At 43.7% G+C, this 24222-nt stretch overlaps 1 protein-coding gene across 1 annotated transcript; it reads left to right on the forward strand.

Moving 5' to 3' along the window:
* The first annotated feature begins 627 nt into the window (after positions 1-627).
* On the forward strand, positions 628-20124 carry klf13 (Kruppel-like factor 13). The gene is made up of 2 exons (XM_018680672.2): positions 628-1763; positions 13181-20124. The coding sequence occupies exons 1-2, from the start codon at positions 1283-1285 to the stop codon at positions 13498-13500; spliced, it is 801 nt and encodes a 266-aa protein (XP_018536188.1). The 5' UTR covers positions 628-1282; the 3' UTR covers positions 13501-20124.
* Positions 20125-24222: the final 4098 nt, after the last annotated feature.

Here is a 24222-nt window from a genome sequence, read left to right on the forward strand (position 1 = left end):
GAGCCAAGAAGGTGACACAGTAATATTCAAAGTATCAGGGACATCTTTGTTGACAATGAACCGCAGCCCATTTTGCAGACTAGACAACTTTGCCGGGCCTGAATGTTCCTCTGTGACTTGTGTGCTTTTTCTTTTATTGTTTCCTCATTTGTGATTGGCTATTTGTATATGTGAACAGTCAGGGGGAAGTCAGTGGCATCAGGTTACTACATGGCAAAAATTGTTGCACATTCAGGGTATAAAGAGGAAATTGCTCTATTTAATAGGAGTTTGCATCAACTAATATCTGTATATTTTTAGATAATCAATTCATGTATCAGAGAATTAACCTGCAGCCATTTTTATTATCATATATAGAATTTTCTGTTTTTTTGTTTTCCAGTGTGAGGGTTTGCTCTGTAAATTACATATTTTGTTTTTTGGTGGCAGTTTGAGGATAACAGTTTGGACTCTGTGTACAACAGATGACATTTTTCACTATTTTCTCATCGATAAATCAGCAGAATAATATTAAAACTATTGTTACTTGGATCCCTAATCAATCATATCCAATACATTTATATGTCAGTGTATGCTTGCAGGCTCGGACAGGACACTGCAGAATAATCCATCCCACCCACCTTTTTAAAAAAAAAAAAAATCTGCATTTTATTGCACGAGTTCTTCCTAAAGGTCTCCGCAATGCATAAACCGTGTCACCCTCCGTGAGGATACATCATCTGAATGCGCGGGGGCAACCTGTGGTGAAACTTCCAAGCAAACTCGTATCGTTTCGGGTGCATTTGGGGACACGCGGTGCCCAATGAATGAGCGGCTGCTCTGACGATGTTCACCGAGCGCTGCCGGTCGACACGCCCCCAGCATGGATACAACCAGCAGGAACCAGGCGCTCAGGAGACACGCTCACTATGCTGGAGAGTGTTTGAAGCCGCGATGGGAGTTAACACATCCAAGTTTCTAGAGTTCCTATTACCAGCGCCGTTGCACTAAAACAAAGACTCTGGGTTTCTCGTGTTTTTCTCCTCTCTCGCTTTCTCTCTCTCTCTCTCTCTCTCTGAGGGGGCTTGTCTGCATTTTTTTTTTTTGGTCCGAGGCGTTTCTCTCTCACAGGATGTTGATGATATTGGAAAGCCGGGTAACATCCTAAAGTCACTTCTCTCTGATGAGAACGACCTCCTTCTTCTCCTCACCACTACACAAAGGGAACCACGGAACAAGTACTTTTTGTTTTTCACACGCCATCATTTTTTTTCTTTTCTTTTCTTTTTCTTTTTCTTTTTGAATGTCATTAAGAAGCAGAGGGGGCTGTTTCAAAGACAAAATGGATCACTTTGCAGCAGAGTGCCTTGTTTCTATGTCCAGTCGTGCAATTGTTCACGCTCCTAAAGGGAATAGGGAGATTAAACCAGAGATCCCGTCCTCCTCCAAGAACGGGGAGGAAATGAAAGAGCCCCTGGTGAAAGACAACTCCTCGCTTTTCGTCGTGGCGCGGATTCTGGCGGATTTTAACCAGCAGACTCCCAACAATGTTGCCGAGCAGGCAAAAATAAAGGATGAGAGCACGCCGAACCTCAGCAGAGAGGATGGAAACTCTGCCACACCTACCACCATCTCCGATCCTTCGCTCAAACAAAGAGGCAAAAGATCGAGAGGTCGGACTGAGCAAGAGTCGCCTCAGAAAAAGCACAAATGCCACTATTCAGGTTGTGAAAAAGTTTATGGCAAATCATCCCACCTCAAAGCTCATCTAAGGACACACACAGGTCAGTTTCATTGGATGTGCAAATGTTTTGTTGCTGTGACTTATCGCGGTTCAACCCCTTCGCTTATGCATACACGTACACATGAGAACGGATGGGATTATTAAAAGTGAGAATACTGATTTTTAAAAAAAAAGTGTGGTTTCTCTTACATTCAGAGCGATATATGTGCAGAGGAGGGTGACTGACTCGCTGCGTTTCACCGAGTCATATGTGTAAATATCCGCGGATCCACCCTAAATGGAAACAGTCGGCACGCACACAGACAGACACACACACACACACACAGAGAGAGAGAGCGCGCAGATTTGATTCATAGTTTAATAATTGCATTGTTCCCATTAAGTTGTATGAACTTTGCGAAATGTCCTTTTAATTTCAGGCAGGGAGGGGGCGGGTGGTGGTGGTGGTGGTGGGGTTATAGAGTGAGGGAGGGAGGGGAGTCGAAAATAGTGCCACTCCCACTCAAGTCCCCGAGCTTTGTCACGGCTTTCCTCTAGCAACCTCACCCCCCACCCCCCACCCCCTGCTTTGGACAGTGTGTACAAACCGAAACTGCAGTGGCAAATGCAGAAACAAATCACACAGATCAGATTTCCACCCCCCACCCCACCCCCCACCCCTGTTTTTCTGCGCACACACTGATTAAAGTAAACTTTGGTTTGTGTCATGGCAACGCGAAGAAAAAAAAATACAAAAAAAAAAAAAAATCCTTCGACGGCAGCGCAGAATAAACCCCCAAGTGAGCACTGATGTGGACATGCAACAAGAACAACAACAAAAAAAAGTTTTCAAGATCAATCCAGCAGACTTGTAAGTGTACCGTCACACTGCAGAGAGGCTATCAAATGCGCTCCACCATCAGCAGTACTATGACCTTCCTGAAGGACCCGTACACCTCCGTTATTTGCGCTTTGCATTCCGCAGGGTAGGCTAACTGAGATGGGGAGGGTTTAAAGAAAAAGAAAGGAAGAAAGAAAGATGTAGATCAACTCAAATGGAGGTTTTTGTTTTTGATAAGAGCGGTGCAGTAGTTCGTCTGTCTGCCCAGAGCCCTTTGTTGTGATGTGCCACACCCCCACTAGACAGACTGCCAGCTGATCTGGCCAGCAACAGACTCAGCTAGCTGAGCCTCGACTGAGGAGCCATCTCCTTCCCTCTGCTCTGTACAGACTGCAGCTCGCACACTTCTCCACCTCCTCTTTCCACCGCTATCTTCCATTCTTCACACACACACACACACACACACACACGTCAGCCTGACAGACCAGAAACAAAACAAACCTCTCTGGATCATCTATGAAAAGAAAGATCCCCTGTATGAACTTGACACATATCTGAGTTTGATGGATTCTGTAGAAATATGTGCAAGAAAAATGCCCAATTCAACACAAACTATTCTAAAATATGTGGGGCGCCATCTTCACAACACCCACCTCCCCTTTTTGTTTGCACAATTCTCAAATATTAAACATCTGCGACCCCTTTTCCAGGGCTAAATTCATGTCTTATTGTTCATAAAGATTTTCTTTTTGCCTGCCTCTCTGCTGCGATACACTCCTTCTCTCTGGCTTTGTGACTGGTTTGTGTCCTTATATCTCTAGATTTATTATCCTTTCGAAGGAATTTCATATGGAGGCCACATGCCAGTGAAATAACAAGGCATAACTTTAAAACTGCAAGTACACACTATAAGAAGACACTACAGATCCTGCCATATGGTGTTTTTTCTTGGTAATCCTGTACCGGTGTTGTTGTGTTTTTACTCCTCAGTTGCAGCTTGGTGCTGAGAGCTGTGGTGTATAATCAGCGTTTGTCACAAAGAGCAAACGAAGAGAATGAAGCACTGATTTGACTGTATGTATGTACATAGAGCAGGGGTCCAGAATAGGAATAATAAATGCCTGTGTCTCCTGCACAGCGTTGTTTATATCACTGTCTATCCGCCCTGCCATTGTCTCTTTGCTTATTAAGCCTTTCCTTTCTTTTGGGATATGCTCCTGTGTCTGGAGTCGTGATTGGTTTGTGTCCTATAATTTCTGATAATGAGGACGGTTTCTTCTCGTTTGATTGGGTAGTCGTGAAACGTGAGTCATCTCAGTTCAGCTGCCTTGCCTCAGCCAGCCTTGCAGCAGCGCTCTCAGTGTGCCAGCCCTCCAGCACACAGTGTGCTTCCCTTCAGCCCCAACCATGTGTTTTTAGTGCAGTTTTATTGCTCCGTATTAGCCCTGCCCTTGTCTCTTTGCCTATTAAGCGTTTCCTTTCGCCTGCCTTTCTGTTTGGATATACTCCGGCATCTGGCCTCATGATTGGTTTGTGTCCCATAAATTCTGATAATAATGACTCTTTTGGCTTACTTGATTGGATGGTCTCAGAATGTGGGTCATCTGAGTTCAGCCGGGCTGCCTCAGCCAACCTTGCAGTGCTTTCATAGAGCCAGACTCTGGCTGTGTGCTTCCCTTCAGTCTCTACTAGCAGAGTCAAGAGAGAATGGATTCCAGCCCAGTCAGTCCCAGCCAAACACCGCTATCTAATTGAGGGGGGAAACACTGTTTTAGACACTAAACAAAGAGCTAGGGACAAGGCGTCCTTACTTGACTTCTCTAACGCCCAAAGCCTCATTATCCCAGCTTTTGCAATCCTTGTGTGTGTGTGTGTGTGTGTGATTTGTCAGTATGTAAGAGGAGCTGAAACCTGAGCTACATTGTATTTCTTATGCAATGTCTACAGTACATAAAAAAATCAATCCCATTACAAACTGAAAATGAACTTCACCCTGCAGTAATGTCTTAGAAGAGGCATCATCATGTATTTTGAACCATGTAGAAATTATACTTTAGTTTATGTTATGATGTTTATTGACATTATTATTTTTGTTAAGCAATTGGGATATCACCATTTGTTAAGTATTTGTATATTGTGTACTGGGTGATACAAAAGGGTGAGTCTAAATAACAGATGACCTCAGCTATAATCATAGTTTCAGGTTTATTCTTGGCTAGGATGTGAGAACTCTTCTGTTGAGACTTTTGATGTTACTCCAATGCAGCACAGGGGAATAAAAGTTCATCTGCAGTGCTCAAAGCATTTAAATATTACACTTGAAAACCTCAGTAGCAATGTGTTTTTCAGGAAATAATGTCGTCAGGATCGTTTACAAGCAGGAAGTGCTGTGGATTATCAACAGTAACTGGGAAAATGTACCTCTTTAAAAGTATTAAAAAGTTCCTGGTTAAGAGTTTCTGCAGTGGAGACTAAGTGGTTTCATTTTAGGTTTCTTGTCAAACACAGTTTGTCTCTTCCAACACACTGTGAGAGGGACACCAGGATGCAGCAGACGTGGGAGTACACGCTGAATTTAAATCGCTCATTATGCCGCACTGAATTTGATGGCAAGGAATCCTCAGCAGTTTAGGGGTCTAAGGTTACCAGACAGCTTTTGTCTGATCTCCTGGTGTGGGAGGTGGGGCTTTTCTCCGACATATACTTATTCTGCAGTATGGAAAGCGCAGTTGTAATGCTACAGATGAACCCAGTTTTATAGTCAAACAGAACAAAATGAAGGCCATAAAGGCAAAACTGCCCCTGATTCTCTCTGAGGGATTTCCTCAGCACCAACTGGTCTCTTTTCATTCATTCATTTTTTAAAAATTCTTTCTCTTAAGAGCTCAACGGACTCTTAACGATGAAGGCCCACTTTCCCCAAGAGGTGTCTTCATGCGGTCATGGAGTACACGGTGTTCTCTGTGAAGCCTCATTACTCTGCTTTGGTCATGTCATGCAGACTGCCATCTCCAAAGGAGAGATGGCCCCTGACAAGCTCATTACAAGTCATGTCTTCCTCAGAAAGAACAGCCCGGGCCTTCTGTGCCCCCCACAGCTGGGCCTCACAAAAGGCTGGTCTTGTCAGTGTGTGAGACCTATTCGAAAACTATTTGAATAACCAGGAGGAACAGGGTCAATATTTCTCAAAGACAAAGAACATAATGACATATTTTACAGTTGGTTTGAGGTTTTGTCTGGGCCTCTTTTGTGTTATGCTGGGGGTACCTCTAATACCGAGAGATGGCTGTAAAGCCCTTTACTGTCTGTCCTAAAAAATAAGTGGCACCACCTGGCAGCACAGTTCCACTGCCATGCAGACCCAGTTATTCATGCATGCTTTCTATTTTCGGGCAAATAACTGTGGTTAATGACACTTTTTTAAATGTGAAATTATCCCAAATTCCAGATGGAAAAAAAGAGGCAGGAGTCTCTGATTATATATACTGCATCTCTGCCAGTGGTTTTATATTTGGCTGCACTGCTACACAGAGTGTACTGTGTTCCTGTGTGGCTGGTGGCAATGATGAGGTAGCAGGGTGGAGATGGGGTTTTCCTGCTCTTACTTGAGCCTGACCTTGGCACAGGGAAATGCAAAAAAAAAAAAAAAAAAAAAAATGCCCTTCTGGGGCACAAGAGGTTAGTCTGTCTACCTGCCACACTGCAGGATTTCCACCATCCCTCCCAGCTGAGCCATATTTCTCCTGACGTGTAATGAAATGACGAGTCCTCAGCCAGGAGATGCTTAACAGTTTCCATTTGTCCCCATTCTGGTGATGCTACAAGTTATATGTTTTTAGCCATGCTAGCAGTGTGTCGGGCAGTCCGCCACTTTAGTCTAGACTGAAATATCTTAACAACTATAGGATGCATTGCCAGGACGTTTTGCATAGACAATACGAATAAATGCTGAATGACTGGTGATCATCTGACTCAACTGACTGAAGTGCAATGTCTCATTTACAACCAAACACTAATCAACCTCAACTGCACATTGTTTTTTGTGGTAACTAGCTAATATTAGCATGCTAACACAGTAAGCTAAGATGGTTAACATGGCCTACATATTATCATGTAAGCATATTAGTATTGTCAATGTGAGCATGTTAGCTGGTGTAAGTTTAGCTCAAAGCACCAGTGTGCATGAGCCCATAGCACGTCTATCGACTCTTGGACTTCTATTAAATTTACAGATTCACAGATTTTAGTGTTTTCTCTTGCTCTAAGACACTGTGAATGAAATCTGGCTGGGCCATATTTAGCAGTTCAGTATATATCCAGTGGAAACAAGGTATTAGTTAAATCTGCTTGATCCTCGGGATGTAAATAAAACCACAGTGGAGCCACCATCTTGCCTGTTCTAATCCTTTGTTGCAGTGTTGCTGCTTCCTGAAAGACATGACCAAGGCGTGCTCTGGTGCACACGCTGTCCATATGCCACCCTACATGTGGACACGTAAAGCCGACTGTAGAGTAGTTTCTTAATGATGTTGGAATGCAAACCTGATTTAACTGTGATTAAACAGCCAAGTATGCATGGTGGAGGCTCATAATACTGAAAGGCCCCTGTCAGGCAGTTCCCTGGCTGTGCTGCTTTCAATGGCCCACAGGGCTCATGTATTCTTTAGCTAGCTCTGGAGTACTACTATAAAAGCTACTCTGTCTATTCCCCCGCCAGCCCCTCCCACCCTTCTCCTGGCCTGCAAAGCAAAATAGGTGCTGAAGCGTGTTGTGTTGTGAGGCCAAGCCCCGGCCACGGCTTGTGGCGTGGTGTTGATTACCAGCGGCAGGAAGAGAGGGATACAGACCTGTGGAACACTGTGCATTTTTCACCTCTGCTGTTCTGAAACCGCCAACCACATCTCGCATGCGAGGGAGGGTTCTGCAGTACAAAGACGTAGGATATACAGTGCGGCAGGGTGGGGGTGGGGTTAGATACCGGGATATTCACTGTCAATGCCCTCCATTGATGTAGGTCATTTATTCAGCTGCATGTGCAGCTAATCTGATTAACGTTTGAAGGGCTGTGACCTCTGTAGCGGAGAACACCCTGTCAGCCTGGCACTTGCAGGGTCCCATCTGAGAGTTGGACTCCTCCTGTGTCCACTGTGTTGTGTTCAGCACAGCTAGAGTAAGAGAGGAAAATTTGCTGTGGAGCTAATGTCAGAGGGAGTGTTTTGTCTCTAGCTGGGCTGTTTATGTTCCCTACGGTATGTAAGGTGTGTCCCCTTTCTCTGCGTGATAAATCAGACTGTGGCAGACCACGACACACTGGGGTGTGGCCCCTGGCACAAAATGAGGAGTATTTTGTTCAGTCTTGGGGGGTGGGGGTGTGGGGTGGGGGGTATGATCGTTTCCCCGTGAGACATGAAAATATTTCTCTCCCACTCACCAACCAGAGTATCAGGTATAACACTGGGACAGCTGGCGCTGTCTCCAGCCTGTATCTCCTCTTATCGCAGTGTGGTGAGGCCTCTCAGGATCTAGCAAGGGCTATGGCTCTTTGTTTGGCGCTGGGTCTATCTTGTATGAGCTATAGTGTCAGACTCCATCAGTGGAATGAGCTGGCATTGTATTGTACGAGTAAGAGTCACGGATGATGGGGCATCCCTGCTCCCACCTGCTTATACAGACCAACTGTAAACACCCATTAATAGCTGCAGCTGTTTGCATGTCCTTAGTTAACCAGGGTTTAAAAAGATAAGGAGACTGTCTGCAACGCATCAAGGCTGCAGGTTGTTTTAGCATTCACTCAAGGCTGAAAGAGAGTGCCCACTCTAACTAATTGAGGCAAATGTAATGAGCTAGTCAATGCAGGCCTTTCCCTTAAAGAGTTAAGGGGGTTGAAGCAATGTATGGATAAGTGTGTGCAGGAATCAGACCAGTCACACTCAACCCCGCTGCACGTCTTTAGGTGAATGTCAATAGCCCTGCGCAGCGCAGACCAAGGGGAGTGAGTTACGGTTAGTACGCGCAGCCCGTCTGATTGAAATGCATTACAGGAGTGCCTCTCCTGCTGGGAGCGAGGCTTCTGCTATTGTTCACGACCTGACAGCTATAGGCCCACAAGGGGAGACAGGGCTATTCAACAGCAAAGCAAGGTCCTTCTCAATAAAGACAAAAGATGATAATAGATCAAATGCTCCCTGTTTTTCAGAGCTTTCTCCCGACAAGCTTGAGCCGGTCCTCATCACCAGCACCTGACCCACCCAAGGGTCCATTGTTGCCCCTGCAGAGACGACTTATTCTTGTTTGCAGCGAACCCTGAATGGAGCTTTTGAGAAAACATGTTTTGACTGACTGAATGTCTTGGTAATTCGACTCCTCTCCCGCTGAGTTAATTTTTCATAGACAAACAGCCACGTAAACAGTTGTTCTGATCTCAGATGTGTTTCAAATCAAGCAGTTTCTCTTTTTTTCCCCTCCCTTTTCTACAGACCGCAGAACTTTGTGAGCCTTTGTTGTTATTTTTGCACGAGCAAAGCCTGCATATACGGCTCTGTGAACAATGAGGAGAGGAGCTGCAAAAGCCTTAATGTATATTTATTGTTCTGCACACATATGTTTGTGTTTATGTCATCTTGGCATGTGATAGTGCGTGTGGAGGCAGAGGCTGGGCACGGTTGGGTTAACCCTGTCTGCTCCAGTGGTTTATGCTGATGAGGGACTATGCAGTCATTTTAGCATTACCCAAAATCCCATGAATGGTTGTCTCCTGGCAGAGTAGCCAGCTCCTGGTTGGTTACAGGTCATAGTCTGTTGTAAACATGCGACCAAATTACAGGATTGTGCTGAGCCCTGCCACTGGAGTTAGCGGTGTCCCTCTGATTTCATGTTGCCAAGCTGGCTGTGCCACTAAGCTAGCGCTGAAGTGAGGTAGCTCCAACTCTAATGAGCTGTGATCTACAGTCTGACTCTGGTCTTACTTTCCCTTTGTCTAGCTGTGCAGCTTGTAAAAGTCTGTGCAGGTTTCTGTGTGCACCTCGTTTTTGTTCTGAGCTCTGTTAAAGATATTTCCTGTTCTGGTTCTCACTGTGCAGGCAGAACAAAGTTAACTTCAAGGTGATCTGTGATGTATCCACAGGAGCAGGTCTTTTTTCCCCCCTCTTCTCACCCTGCAGAGCTATTTACTCCAGCTCTCTTAATGCAGGCTCACACAGAGGTTTCAGCTGTACACTGTGTGAGTTTGGCCCACGCCTGAGGACACACCAGGAATGTTATCTGCTCTCGTTTGAAAATGCTGGTAGCTGTTGTCGGAGCAGGTGACCGAGTTGAGTTTCCCTGTGCTGTTGCTCACGTCAAATAAGAGATTTGATCTTGCCTTTCGCAGGCAGCATCCCTTACACCGGGGAGACAGATTCCATTTCTCTTAGCCATTTCTGCAGAATCCGAGGAGCCGAACTTCTTAGATATGAATGAGAGGAGGATGGAGGGAGAGAGGAGCAGAGATGAGCTGTTTATTTACTGACCCAGTGGCCTTGGAGAGAACAGTTATATAACAAAAGTACCTGTGACATAATCGCATCGCCTTGGAGGGGGGACACTAGTGCTTAGCAGAGGTACAGTTTGTGTGCATGATGTAACTCACTTTACGGGTAAGTGGGTCACTGTGTTCGTTAGGGAAAAGCTTCCACCACCATCACCACCCCTCCAGTCCCCCACGCCCCCTCCTCTTCGCCCCTCTGCAACTGACACATTCTGAGAAAGACAAACCGCACCCTGGACGTGGCTCTGTGCCAGAAATGGGATAACCAGTCGGCGGGGGCCTTGGCGTCACGGTCGCCACGGTGCCCTGCTGTGACAACACTGGAACTAGATGGGAAGAGCAGCAGGGTAAGGGGAGTAGCTCGCCGCATTCTTTTTTTTTTTTTTAACAGAGATGCTGAGTAATAGCTGCAGTCTATTGAAATATCTAGGAGAGTGACACCCTCCTGCCACGACAGGGTAACAGCCCCTATCACTGTTTCTGTCCAGGATCAGAGGGTCCTGCTCCTTTAACCTCCCACTCCTGGTGTTATGAAACGAGCACAGCAATTAACTGGAGCATTGCATGTTTTCAGTTTATGCAAGTGAAATGCACAAGGCTGACATTAGAGCAGCAGGATTTTAATGCATATTCATATTGTCTGACCTGAATGCCTGAAGCAGTTTAGCGTGAGGTGAAAATGGGCAGTGTATCAGTTAATGCAGCATTTTCAAAGAAGTCACAGAGCTCTAAATAATTTGATGCGCCTCGGTGAGTTGCTGTTGGATACCTGATGCTTCCACTATGACTGCATTACTGTATCAGGGCAGTTAGACTGGATATCTCAGCCTAGCTCTCTGGTGTCTGGTTAAATATTAATGTTGCTGGATCCGTTACGCTGGTTATTGAGCCTTAAGCAGCCTGCAGAGCTTAGCTCTTCTTTTTTAGCCAATAACTCATTTTGCAGTGCCAGGTGACAGCACGGGCTGCCTCCCTTGCTAATAAGGTATGGAATCAGACTATCAGGAGTCTCTTCAAAGAGATTAGAGCCTTAAAAGTTATGCCGCCTCCCTTTTCTGCTGGAGCTCTGCAGAGCTCTTCAAGGAGGGTGTAATCCAGGATGTATAAACAGGGTCAAACTATTGTGAATTGTAAGTCTAACTTCATGCCAGACAGATGGATGTGTTTTCCTTGTGTGTTAACTCTAGCAGGAGGGTGGCAACTGTAAAAAGGAGACGTGGCTGCGTGCAGTGTGCATATGCAAATGTCTATATGTCTGTTACAGAGTTTACATACACTGAGCCCAGAATGAGCCCTCAGGAGCTGAAGTGGGCAGGGCTGATGGAGTTTGTCTGGAGCTGAGGTAAGGCGTCAGAGGCAGGAACACAGACCGGGCTGTCTAGACTTGCTCTGTCTGTCTGCATGTTTTGTAACCATGCAGTATTGTGGGGAGTGGAGGGGGGGTGGGGGTAGGTGGGGACTGAGACTGGTAGTGCACGGAGTTCTTGTTTTTGAGACTCACTGGCATCAGGTAGCATATGAGCGTTTGATGCTGAACAGCGCTGTTTCCATTGTGGCCCTGAGGGAAACCACAGAACAAAGAAAGTATTTGGCAGGCCTGTTGTTATGCGCTCATTTGTCATGCCACCAATAAACATTAACGCATCCCACCGTCTATTCCTCTTCATACCTCAGATCCTTGGCATAGGCTCACACGTGATGATTAATTATTCTTATTCTTGGGAAAGAAACATAACATTAAAGGAATACATCAAGCCCTTCGCTATAGCACCGCAAGGTCACGCTGGAAAAATTAGACTGCTGGATGTAGCTATTGTTGGGCAGAAACTCAGTGAAATGGAACTAAACAGAATACAGTATTAGACATATCGTCCAGTGGATGTAGCGCAAACGCTGCGTTTAGGCTCCGCGCACACTGTTTCCACATCAGAATGGAAGGAAACCACAAGATATATAGTACCATCTGGCTTTGAGTATATTTGTGTCAAAGCCCACTTTTATTGCCTGATGGAGGGGGAAGGGTGTAATTTCCCATGTGCCGAGTCACAGATAGTTGCATGTTGGAAAATGGGCTGGGCAACCATTGTGAGTGTGATTAGCATCTGGAGCTTAGATAATTAAACTGTCTGCTCCTTCAGTACAGCGCCAATTTTTAGGTGATTTACCCCAAATCCCACGGCTCACCAGACTTTCTGTCGCATATATTTAAAAATATATATATTTTGACGATATCTTGGATGGTTTTTGACACCTCTCCCCTTACTGACCTTTCATACCCAGCGGTTTACTTGTGATCATTGTTTCTTGATGATTCAGAAAACAGCACAGTCTTGTTTTGCAGGAGCATGGCAGCGTTCATGACTTGTCAACCTGTAAACACCTTCTAATGAGTCACTACTCTAACTATGACCCCAGAATTGAGAACACATCAGTGAGTTTCATTTGTTTCATGTTACACTCACTGATACTATCAGTACTTCTCGAGAGCCTTAATCTATATAACTGATTTCCATTGTAAACAGTACTAAAAACTTGAACATTTAAATTGGATTTAGCATGTTTTGGCCCATTTAATACAAATCACATGTACTTTACATTCCTGCCCGCCATTCTTCCAAGAACAGTTTGAAAAAAAAAAAACAACAACAACTTTTTTTGTCCTTTTTAAATCTCTCTTGGCTCCCATTCATTTAAGTATAGTGTTAAAATTAGCACATGAAGGCCTGAAATGTGCTTGAGACAGGATGTCCATCATGGTGCTCATCCTTTCACAGCTTTGAAAGTTGATTTTCATATCAGACTGAAATCAGTGGAAAACAACAGCTGCTCTGAAGGCCTGAAAAACATGTTCAGAGCGAAAAAAGCATAGTGTGCTTTGAAAAACGGCCAGCCCTAATGTTAGGGATATCATGATTTGTAGCGCCGGTAAACGGGCTAAGATATGCAAAAACCACTGGGATATGACGCAGAAACATTCAGAAAATGGTCAGCAGTAATGTAAAGCAAATGGTAAAAACTAAATGAGCTAAAACACTGCTATGGTTCTGCTATTGTCCTTTGTTTTTTGTGTGATTATACACTGACGTCTCCCCTTCCTTTTTCTGTTTGGCAGGAGAACGGCCTTTCCCATGTACCTGGCCAGACTGCAGTAAGAAGTTCGCCCGCTCCGACGAGCTGGCCCGCCATTACCGCACCCACACGGGGGAGAAGAAGTTCGGGTGCCCGCTTTGCGACAAGCGCTTCATGCGTAGCGACCACCTGATGAAGCACGCCCGGCGCCACTCAGATTTCCAGCCCGGTATGCTGAAGAGGCCTCACGGCGGCAGCGGCGGCGGCAGCGCCACACGTCCCAGCTCCCTCAGCGACTACAGCCGCTCGGATGCCTCCAGCCCCACCCTCAGCCCCACCCTCAGCCCAGCCAACTCGCCTTAAACTGAAACCCAGTCGCACTTTTCCGCCTCCGACCTGCGAGGCCTGTGTTTTTTCGTCATAACACTTGTGTTGCACAGTTGTCAGCAACCCCCCTTTGCTATTCCTGCGCTTGCTGTGGTGTACCATACTGTACATAACTGCTTATTGTAGTGCAATTACTTGTGTGATCCTAAAAGAAGGTAATGCCTTTCCCAGATGGCAATATTTACATTCTGTACCATATGTCTGTATTTTTTTAGCTTCTGATGATGGCTAGTTGTCCAATGTACATTCGCAGTCAGCTACACAAGGTTTGGATGAAAAAAAAAAAACCAGACACCCTGACAAGTCTTATCAAAAAAATTCTTTTGTTAGCTTTTTTTTCTGTTTTTTTTTTTTGAACAGGTGAGGAGAAGGGGTACACACACACACACCTCAGGATTGAAGACAGTTGCTATTTCTGTAATACCACAGTACTTAACAGTACTCACATTGACTGCACAATATACTCATCACTTTACTCGGAAATTCAACGGGGGTTGAATTTTACGCCCTTCTCAGGGATGGCCTTGTTAGCTTGAAAGAATGAACACGCTGAAGAGAAACATACAGTACATATATAGCAGCCTTACACTCAACACAATTTGCACTCTTTGTTTTTTTTTTTTCTTTGGTTGTTTTCTGTTAGTTTTCACGTTCAAGGAAACTAGCCCTACGGTCATACGGTCAATCGTACAAACAACTCATGTTCAGTTCTCCCATGTGTTCAGGGGATCCATGTGTAATGTAAATGCTGTGTGTTGAGAGATCGATTCCCAAACCCCCACCTCGGAAAAGAAAAAATACATCTGTTCCTCCATTGTGATGTTAATATTGAGTTGCCATTACACTGGGTTAAATATATATTCCATTAAACAGCAGCGTGCAGTTTATACTGCGTAAATCTGCACTGTGGGAGGATCAGGATTATATTGGGTGAACCGTTTTTATAAATATACTCAGTTGAAGAAACTTTAGAACCTTTAAATAGAGACAGTTAAGTTTCAAAGCAGCTGTTCATACTTTTTCTTTAAATAAAAGTGCTGTATCACCAGCCAGTATTTCACACAAAATGGACACAAAGGGACTTTAGTTGAAACAATGTTTATCCCTCGCAAGCACATAGGAAAAAGTACCAAAGACAAGAGTGAAAGAAAGCTTTCTACTCGGTCTTGTAAGCCGCCCTTCATTCAGGCCTGGGGCTTGTGGTTGGCAGTATCACAGGTAGAGCCAGACAGCCTGCTCACTTCCCTCCTCCTGGCTCTGCCTTTTGTGGCCTCCCTGGAGGAAACAGCTGCATCCCACAAGAAGCTATTCACAGCCCGCAGGAGGAGCGTTAACATGCCATTCCCAGGGAGTCCTCCCTCACCCATCTGGCTCTACCTGTCCCGTCAGAGAGCGGTGAGGCCTCTCCGAAGCCTGCCAAATTGCATAAGGTTGCCTAACTTGGCGAGAGGGGTGGGGTCAAATGTAGGCCAGAGTGTTGGGCAGAGCCAGGCTGGTAGGACACAGAGTGAACAAAGCAGCTATCTGCAATAGGCAGGCAAGAGAGGGCAGGTCCTGATAAAATAGGAGAGGTTTATCATGAGCTGAGCAGCACAGAGGAGGAGACACCCAGTCGCAGACACCCCCGTCTCTTCCTCCTCCTCCTCATCCTCCTCTCCTTCCCCAGCTCCCCCTCCTCCCTCCCAACTGTAGGAACCATGAGCGGGGGGAAGAAAAAGTCTGTAATTAGCGGGTTGATCCAACCTGTAGGATAAACGTAGAAAGAGAAGTGTACAAACAACAGCACTACCTAGACGATGTTGGCAGTGTGGGTGGGATGTGTACCCAACTCCATCCTAAGCACAGGGAAGAAAATCTACTCTACTCCTGCCGGAGAGTCAGATTTCACAACGCCAAGGAAAACGTTGCTCCTAATTCACACCGATAAACCAGAGCTCTCAAACAGCTGCTTTCAAACTTCTCTCTTGCAACCAGGGGGTGGGGGTGGGAGGGCTTTTAAACTGTTGTAAAAACATCTGAACCAAAATGAACATATCAGCAAAAGTGCAGTGCTCACCAGCCTCACGTTGTCCTGCCTGTGAAGCTCAGATGTCCCCCCCGTGAGAAAGCTGACTTGTGTTTTCTAGACAGACATGCCTCAATAAGTCAGGCAAAAGGCACAGTAAACCTTCCATGGAAACGGGCACCACTATCAAAACTGCTGCAGCCCCGCCAGTCTGTGTTATGCCTACGTTTTCTTTTAATGCTTCAGCACTATGGTTGGAAATAGTTTCATCCATGTCAAGTGTGGTCCTGTCAGACCCCTTCAGACTGCTGTCATCGTGAATTGCATGTTGCTAGCGTTCGTCTTTCAGACCAAGTCGTCCGCCTCTTGCCCCGCAGTCCCCGTGCTTCACACTATGTGCATGTTAACAACTTCGCCCTGAAAGCGCAGAGGGGGTTTCTGAGGCGGTCTGGCAGGTGTAAGTTCATGAATGGCAGGCCTTGTCCCTCGTTCTCCACAGCAGCCATCTCTCTTTAAAGTTGTGAAGAATCAGCTCTGTCACATCCTCCAGAAAGAAAACATCCCTTATTTAGATCGAATGCAGTAGTTTCCTCAAAACACCACATGTTAGGGGAAAAAAAAAACAAAACAAAACCCAACCCTCTGTAAGATGATAAGTAAGTTTCCAGGCTGCAAGATGACACTTTGAATGCCACTGATCAGCAGCTCTCAGTGAGAGAAGCACTGAGAGGGTTTTACTTTTACCATTTATGAAAAAAAAACTTTGATTTTCACAAACAGTTTCTTCAAATTGCTGTTGAGCAGCTTTTTGTGGTATCTATCCATAGCTTTTTATTATTATTATTATAGTCAATTTTTGACTTGGTTTGTAGTGTAACTTTCTCTTGCAAAAAAAAAAAAAAAAGATTCTCAGTAGCTCACCCTCAAGCAGGTTTCATGAATCACTTCTTAATCCATAATCTGCACATTTACCTCAGGGTCGACATCCGCAAAAGCAGATATGGGACAGTTTGTGGATTTTGTTGTAACATCAGTTTTGCTGCACAGAAATGTCTGCCAGCCTCACACAGTGTTGTTCCTGGGTGCTTAGTGCTCACTGCTGGTCAGTGTCCGACCACACTGGAAACACAGGAACGCCTCTGTGCGGGCCCAGCTCCTGCCTATTATGTCCTCATAACATTCAACAGTCCTGCTCTGACGCCTTAGTAAGCACTGGGCGCTCGCTCTGGACGCTGTTTTCAGTGAAACAAAATGCCCCTTTAAAGACCTTTGACCGTTAGTGTCGGTGGACTTGCTGTACAGTAGGTGACAGGAAGCTCCTACCATCTGAAAACAAACTGACTGTGACAGTGTAAACATCCCAGTCTATCCATCCATCCAGACTGCAATGACATATAGGCCTCCACAGGCAGAGTGTCTCATAACCTTTATTCTCACTGTACCAAATCTACTTGAATAATTCAACACAAAAGGCCATTGAACACAGTTTTGTACATGTCCATTTTTACTGTACTTGCTTTTGTTGTCAAATAATTATTAACCTCTCTGGAGAAAGGTGTATAGTCTGTTCTTTTGTTTTATGTTTTGTTTTTTTGTTTTTTTCCTAGATTTTCCATTGTCTTCAGGTCATTTCAGCAGTTCTTTTGAATTTATCAAAGCATTAAGGTTGACTGTTTTCGTCTGGGCTGTTAAAAAGGCACCATTTTTGCTTAGATGACATTATTTTAACCCTGTCAACTGGGGCTCACCCCTTTAATCAGAAACACTTAATACTCTGTTGATGTCAGGATGCAGGTTACTGCGGTTAGCCTGTTATCCAAAAAGTCCTCAGAAAATGAAAGGATTGTTTGGAGAGCGTTTGGGTTGAAACTTCCTGACCTCTATGTACGTCGATTTTCAGATGGAGTGACTTATTTTCTTTATTATTTCGATTCTTTTTGAAAGTTTTTTCCATAAGAATAGAGACCACAGCATTGTGAGTTAGCAATGTAGTCATAATTTTTATTATTGCTTTTTTTGTCTCATATAAAATGTTTAAGTTTGTATATTTTTCGAAAATCATACCTCTGGAGATATTTGACTTATGTTGTACCTTCATATCTGATTCAAAGCATCCATCATGTAGCTTATGTTTGCTTGATGAGTAGCACAAATAACTGGTGGTTTTATTTGTCCCTACTTGAATGAAGAAGGAAAGAAAGAAAGACTTTTTCTGTAAAAAAAAAAACAAAAAACAAAAAACAAAACAAAAACACTGGGCTACATTTTATATAATCATCCCATGTTGTCAGGGTCCTGCACATCCTTTCAAAAAGTTATCTTTACGGGAAAAAAAAAATTTAACCATATTTTTTATTATTTTATGATACAAAAAATATTTAAACCATCCCTTCCCTACTGAGCTCCACATATTTGTCTTGGTTTAAATATTTACTATGTTAGGGATGATGTCAACTGTAAATTGGTATGAAACTCCTTTTCAGCATTTTTTAATCCAACTTTATGATTGTAATCCCAGTACGATTACGAGTTGACATCTGTCAGAGAAAATGGACTTTAAACGATGACAAAATGTAAATTACAAGGTTTCTACAAGATGCTAACGGCGTACCAGTTAATATTTTTTCTTCTAATTGTAAAAATACATTAAAGAGAATTGATTGTTGCCTAGTATGTAAAGAACTAACATTAATCTTATTTAAAAAGTTGATATTATTGACATGGATATATCACTGATGAGACCATCTCAGCTGAACTCTTCGTGACTGATCTCAATGTAAAAGCATGATTGATGCAATTGTGTGCCAAAACCATAATGGTAACTTCATCAAGATGATACAAATGTTGAGGAAAAAAGGAAAAAAAAAAAAAGACTGGCTATTATCAGACATTTAACAAACTTGTACAGTTTTATAAAGTGTGACATGTTTTTATGTTATGTACAGGATTTAATGAAGCAACTCTGCATATTTGATATGCAAGTGTTCTAAGTTAAATATTTCTTTTCTGCTTATTGTAAACATTTTGATTGTGTAGCTTTGTTTTCATTTGGTTTTTGTTATTTAATTTTTTCTTCCTTTTTTTTTTTTTTTGCTGTACAATACTCAAGCAATGTATAATGGCTTATTACAGGTATTTTTTGACAGAAACAATCTTAATGATTATGGGCGCCCAACCATTCCAAAGGATTGAAAATTGCATTTGCTATAAATGTGCTGCTTACATCGACCCGATGCATTTTTGTAGGTTATGAATAGAAGTCTGTCTTGACTGTGAGGTTTTACACGTTGTGAGTTGTGCACAAGGTACGTTTCTCATTGTCAACATTTCCCAGGTTTAATCTCTCCTTTCTTCTCTGCAGGCTCTTTGTGTATAGGCTAAGCCAATTCGAATGAACATCGTACATGCAATATTTTAAAGTTAAGGACATACAGAACATGTCTTCCCTCATGACAAAGGCCAGAGGCTCTTTTTTAAAAGGTGGGGATAATGTTTAAGAGACAGCCATGAAAGGATAGAGTGGTATTTGAGCAGTGAGAAGGAGCTTTGAGTTCTCGCAGCCCATCAGAGGCTCCACAGTTACGAATTGTTACCAAAGGCTTTGAAGGGAAAGATGAATGTTGCAGTAATTTTGAACCCAACCCAGTCTGGCTCCCTGGGTTCAACTTTACGTGCTCTAAGTGTTGATCAATGGATGTTGTGCTTGATATGGACCTTTTTCTACATCTCAGATAAACAACCTTTTTTTTTTTACTTTTTAAAATAACTTGAATGAACAAAACCCATTAAATCATATGAGCAAACAAATTCTGAATGAGTAAAAGACAAGAAACAAAAGAGACTGAGTGAGTAGGAACATGCAGCACGGCAGATTAGCAGACCATATCTGTCAGTACCCTTCACTGACCATGTGGTCTTGCTCGACTGCCAGAACTGACACTGTGCGGAGTTTGCTCTTTACTGTATAAAAGCGTGCTGACAGAAGTCTTTTACTCAAGCGTTTATTGCCCCTTAAAGGATTTGTCTGTTCCAAGTTATGCAGCACACAGTGCTGTCAGTGACCTCCCTTTGATTACAAAGGGCCTTTTGGTTCTGTTTCCTGTACCTGTTCGTCCTCAATGTACCTCCTCAGTGTAATGTTGCTCTCTTGATACCTCTGTGTGTTTCTCCTCTGCCCATCACCATCAGTTGCCTGTTGTAGTGACTCCATGGTGCTGCTCTCCCTCTCAGCACCGATAAAATCTAATCTGTAAATAACTCTCGACTCAGCTATGGCCAGTACATTCTTCTATGACCTCACTCTAACCTTCAGGTGTCATTTTTTTTTTTCTCTCAGCAAACCAAAATCACTACATTCAAAGTATTACAGTTGTACAGTTCCTTGGATTCTACACACTTTTAATGTGCTGGTCTTAGCTGCTCTGCTGTACCTTTTTATGGCATTATTTTTTACATGTTAGACAATATATTGTGACCATGTCCTATGCAAATATGAAAAATAACAGATTGTTGAATAATGTATGTTGTCATAACTTGTATGCATGAAATAGTGAAGTTTACATTTGGAAATAAATTCATAAAATAAGCAGCTAAAATTTGTTCTGTGCTCTTTTCCATTTCGGGCATGGTGGTTTTTGCTGAACAGAAGTGACTGCGGCCAAAATTAACAGGAACTAACACATGGCAAGATAATGATACGTGTTAAAATATGAGCTAGATGTTTAAGAAAGGAGTAGTCATTAAAATATTACTTGAAAATTTTGGGAAATACACTATTTCACTTTCTTGCTGACAGTAAAAAGAGAAGATTGATACCACTCCCATATCTGTACAGTAAAGATGAAGGTGGTGTAGGCTAAATTGGCTCATCTTACTAAAAAAATGTATTAACAACGTAAAAACAACAAATTGTGGGTCTGGTTTAGAACAAGTTACCATTGATACACTTTGACTTTTGTATGGATAAGACACAAGATATAACATAACTAGTTAACTTAAGAGGTGCAGGTAGGTGGATTTAGCAACATTTGGACAGAGCCTAGCTAGCTGCCTTCCTCGTATTTCCATTCTTATTGCTACGCTAAGCTAACTGGATTTTAGTTGGTTGGTATATTTTCTTGACGAAAAAAGAGAGTATTCGCAACTAACTGGACAAGACAGTAAATCTTGAAATATCAAACTATTCCTTTAAGTCAGGGAACTGCCTCAGTAATGCCAGTTACGTTAGCAAACATTAGCCACCATAATTTAACGGTCATATCAAGTGCAGGAGTAGAGGCAAAAAAAACAAAAAAACAAAAACAAAAAACAAAACTTGACTGGACTGAATTGGTGTGTTGTATTGCTGGTGAATTCAGCTTTACTGTTGGAGGATTTAGCTTTTTGTCTTTAAAAACATAAATAATCTTTCTTTAATTATGAAGTTCCTCATTTACAGTTATAAAATATTTAACTTTAATAACTGTAAACTGGGTTCTTTCAGTTACATCAGAGAGCTATAAAAAAGGGCTGTATTCTTCAGATAGACAGCCTTTTCTCACAAGCCTGCCATGCACGTCAGTAGTATTCTTGCAACAGGAAGTACACCTTGTTCCCTCATTGCACCCATGCAAATATTTACAGTAACTGCTGGGGTATCAACAATGGGTGGGGCTCTGAAAGCTGGGGACTCCTTCCTTCCTTATTGTATTTCAGGCAGAATCGACTGATCGATTGTGTGAAGTTTCCTGTATGTACCCAGTGCCATTGCAAAGTTCAGAAGAATGGATGATTCACTACACACTGCAGCCACCCCCCTGTAAAAAGTGCATTTTTGTTCCAGAGCAAAGTTTCTCACTCCATCTCCATTTGCTGCCATGAAAAAGATCGCTGCCAGCGTGCGCTCACTCCTCTCTTACGCCGAGTGTGCCCACTAACACCAGCAGAGATCACAGGCGTGGCCTTTCCTGCTTACAATGAATCATACGATGCAGAGTGAGACAGGAAGGAAGAGAGAGAGAGAGAACGACGGCATTAAAATTCTTGATGAGGGGCCTGGTGTTCTCCTTGCCTCAATCTGCACACCTCCTGTCTCCAGGCAGGTTGGAGCTACCAGCACACCACGCTACACAAACAGACAAGCTGCCACCCCTGGCACCGCCACACAACTTGATGTGCCATCACAGCCGGCATGTTCCCAGAGCTTGTTTTTATATTTTGTGGCAACATGAGGGACTTCTGCATAGTTAGTTTGAATGTGTATATATTTAACCTATTTTCTGAATGCTGGCAGGGAGCTGTTGTCAAGGAAAACTGAGCTCCTACATATACAAATCCTGTGGAGCTTCTGGTCATGCAACAGTAGCATCTCACCAGGGCTCCTCTGCAGACCACTGACTGAGCTAATTCACACACATCTCGCAGCATTACAAGAAAGATCTCGGGTTTTACAGGTTGCGTGGGAGAGGCACATATTCTGTCTGGGTTGCATGTCTGTCAATCACGTGTTCATTTTCAAAATGACACATTTTCTCCTCTGTTGCGAGTTATATTGCGGCAGATGCGGGGCAAAGTACAGACAGTTATATGAGCAGAGAGCAGCACATCTCCACTGGTATCACCCTGCAGACAGGATGTGGGGGCGGAGGAGGTGGTTTCAGTTTGACTGATTTATCTCTTCAGTCACACCTTTTCTTTGGATTATCTGCTGCTGAGCACCCAGACTCCAGGTGAAATTCTCAACGCAGAATAAACTCAGGAATTTGCAGAGCAGCGAGAACGTCAACCAGGAGTTATATTTGAACGCATTGTCTTGGGGAAAAGTATAGTGCAGTGCGTGAGAGATGGGAAGATGAGGATGAGGGGGTGGGTTGGGTTGGGTAGGTGTTACCTACTGCTGATTGGTGCACCCGAGGTAGACACACTCAAAAAGTCTAGCGCGTGGGAGGCTCTGCGGGCTGGAAAAGGGTCTATGCTCCACTGAGGTGTGTGGGCACTGCTGACTTTGAGATTCAGTGGAATTAATCCATAGAAAAAGAAGGAGAGATGTGGTCAGCAGTGGCAGCGGCAGCAGTGGTCTTAATCACACAGGGGCCTGTGTGTGTGTGTGTGTGTGTGTGTGTGTGTGTTTACATCCCTCTTCCTCCATGCCAAGCCCCAGAAGGCAGGCTGAAGGGCCATGTGATGCCACCCACTCTCGAGTGCAGTGCATGGCAGGGCTGGCGCTAGATCCTGCCGAGCGGGTGGGATGAGCTCAGATATTGGAGGCTGGCACTGGCTGAGAACAAGGCTTAGCTATGGGAGGTGGGGAGGGGGTTGGCATTACCACTCACTGCAGCAGAGGCATCAAAGGCAGCAATCCTGCTTGAAACACAACAGCACTGTGGATGCTGTCAGGTGGAGTTGCTTACAGTCTAGTTGATGAGAATAGTTGATAAGAATAGTGCAAAGAGGAGCTTAATATTCAATTTATATACCCATGGATATGCGTAACTGTCCACATTTTAATTTCACAGTATTAATGAGGCAACTGCTTATCATAAAAATCAATATTTATGAACTATTGTGTTATGTTGAGGCCTGTAATGGGTTCTGATTATGTGAGGAAGGAGACAGATGCATATGAAAGGGAAATACAATGCACTTAAGAATTACTGTATCCTGGTGATTTCAGTATGAGTATTGGTTAGAGATGAGCTGAGTGAATGTGACAACATGGAGGCTGTGCTGTACTGCTTGAGAGGATGAGAGGCCTGCCAAACGACTGTTGTATGCCTGATAGAGCTCTTTGTTGCCTTGAAAAGCAAAAGGGAGGTCCCTCATGCAAATTCAAAGGAAATTCTGAGAAAAGGGGATCCAAGGAAGCAGACAATGCGCTCTGTCTCATTCAGTACTTGTTATGGAGAATGCAGGATACAAGAGCTTGGGATATGTTGCCCTGGAAGAAAGAGGCCCTCATGCGCCATTGTGTGACATTAGACATAACATTAGACGTCACGTGGAGATGTAATTCATCTCCAGAACCTAACAAGTCAGTCCATATTATTAGCAGCCGCGGTCCACAACTGTGACCCCGAGAGCGGGGCGGCAGTTAAGAGTCTAACCCGTGTCGTCGTCGCTGGCAGCGGCCCAGTCACGAGACTGTACGCTCAGTCAGAGGTATGCAATTCATCCCACACATAACAGGCTCCTGCCCACAGAGCAAACCTCCTCCTCACTCTCACTTCACCAACTCAGCGCGCTGCTACTGTACAGACAGTGGACACTTGAAAAAGACTTATTTTACCTCCGCTCATACTCATAGGTAGTATATTGAAAATGAAAAAAAAAAATCTGAACAATGCTGATCTTGTTAGAGCTTACAAGTATTTTTGAAAGCTTGATTAATTACTACGTTTACACTTCTGTTTGCTGTTACAGGCCACTGTTTCTCTTCTCACTTTTTTAAATCTCTGGGTGCTTTATGGTTTAACAAGGCCTTACAGACTCTTCAGCCAGGCAAGCAGCTCTGTAAATCTGCACTTTGGCACAGTGTTACTTTGAACTCAGTGATAACATCAGCACACTAAAATGCCCATGTGATGCAGCTGAAAATATTTACCCCGATCGGCATCTTAGTTTAACACCTTCTAATTAGTACTGAAACACATCAGGTGTGGTTGAAGAGAATGTCACAGTTTTACTTACAGGATTTTGGTCGTAAACAAAAGTATTTG

Source organism: Lates calcarifer, linkage group LG10 (genome assembly GCF_001640805.2).
Source record: "Lates calcarifer isolate ASB-BC8 linkage group LG10, TLL_Latcal_v3, whole genome shotgun sequence".
NCBI lineage: Eukaryota > Metazoa > Chordata > Actinopteri > Centropomidae > Lates > Lates calcarifer.

Bases quoted from the DNA above. Each gene is read 5' to 3' on its own strand.
- klf13 (XM_018680672.2), top strand. From the start codon at position 1,283: ATGTCATTAAGAAGCAGAGGGGGCTGTTTCAAAGACAAAATGGATCAC. The intron at 1,764-13,180 runs GTCAGTTTCATT...TCTGTTTGGCAG, and splicing joins TCATCTAAGGACACACACAG to GAGAACGGCCTTTCCCATGT.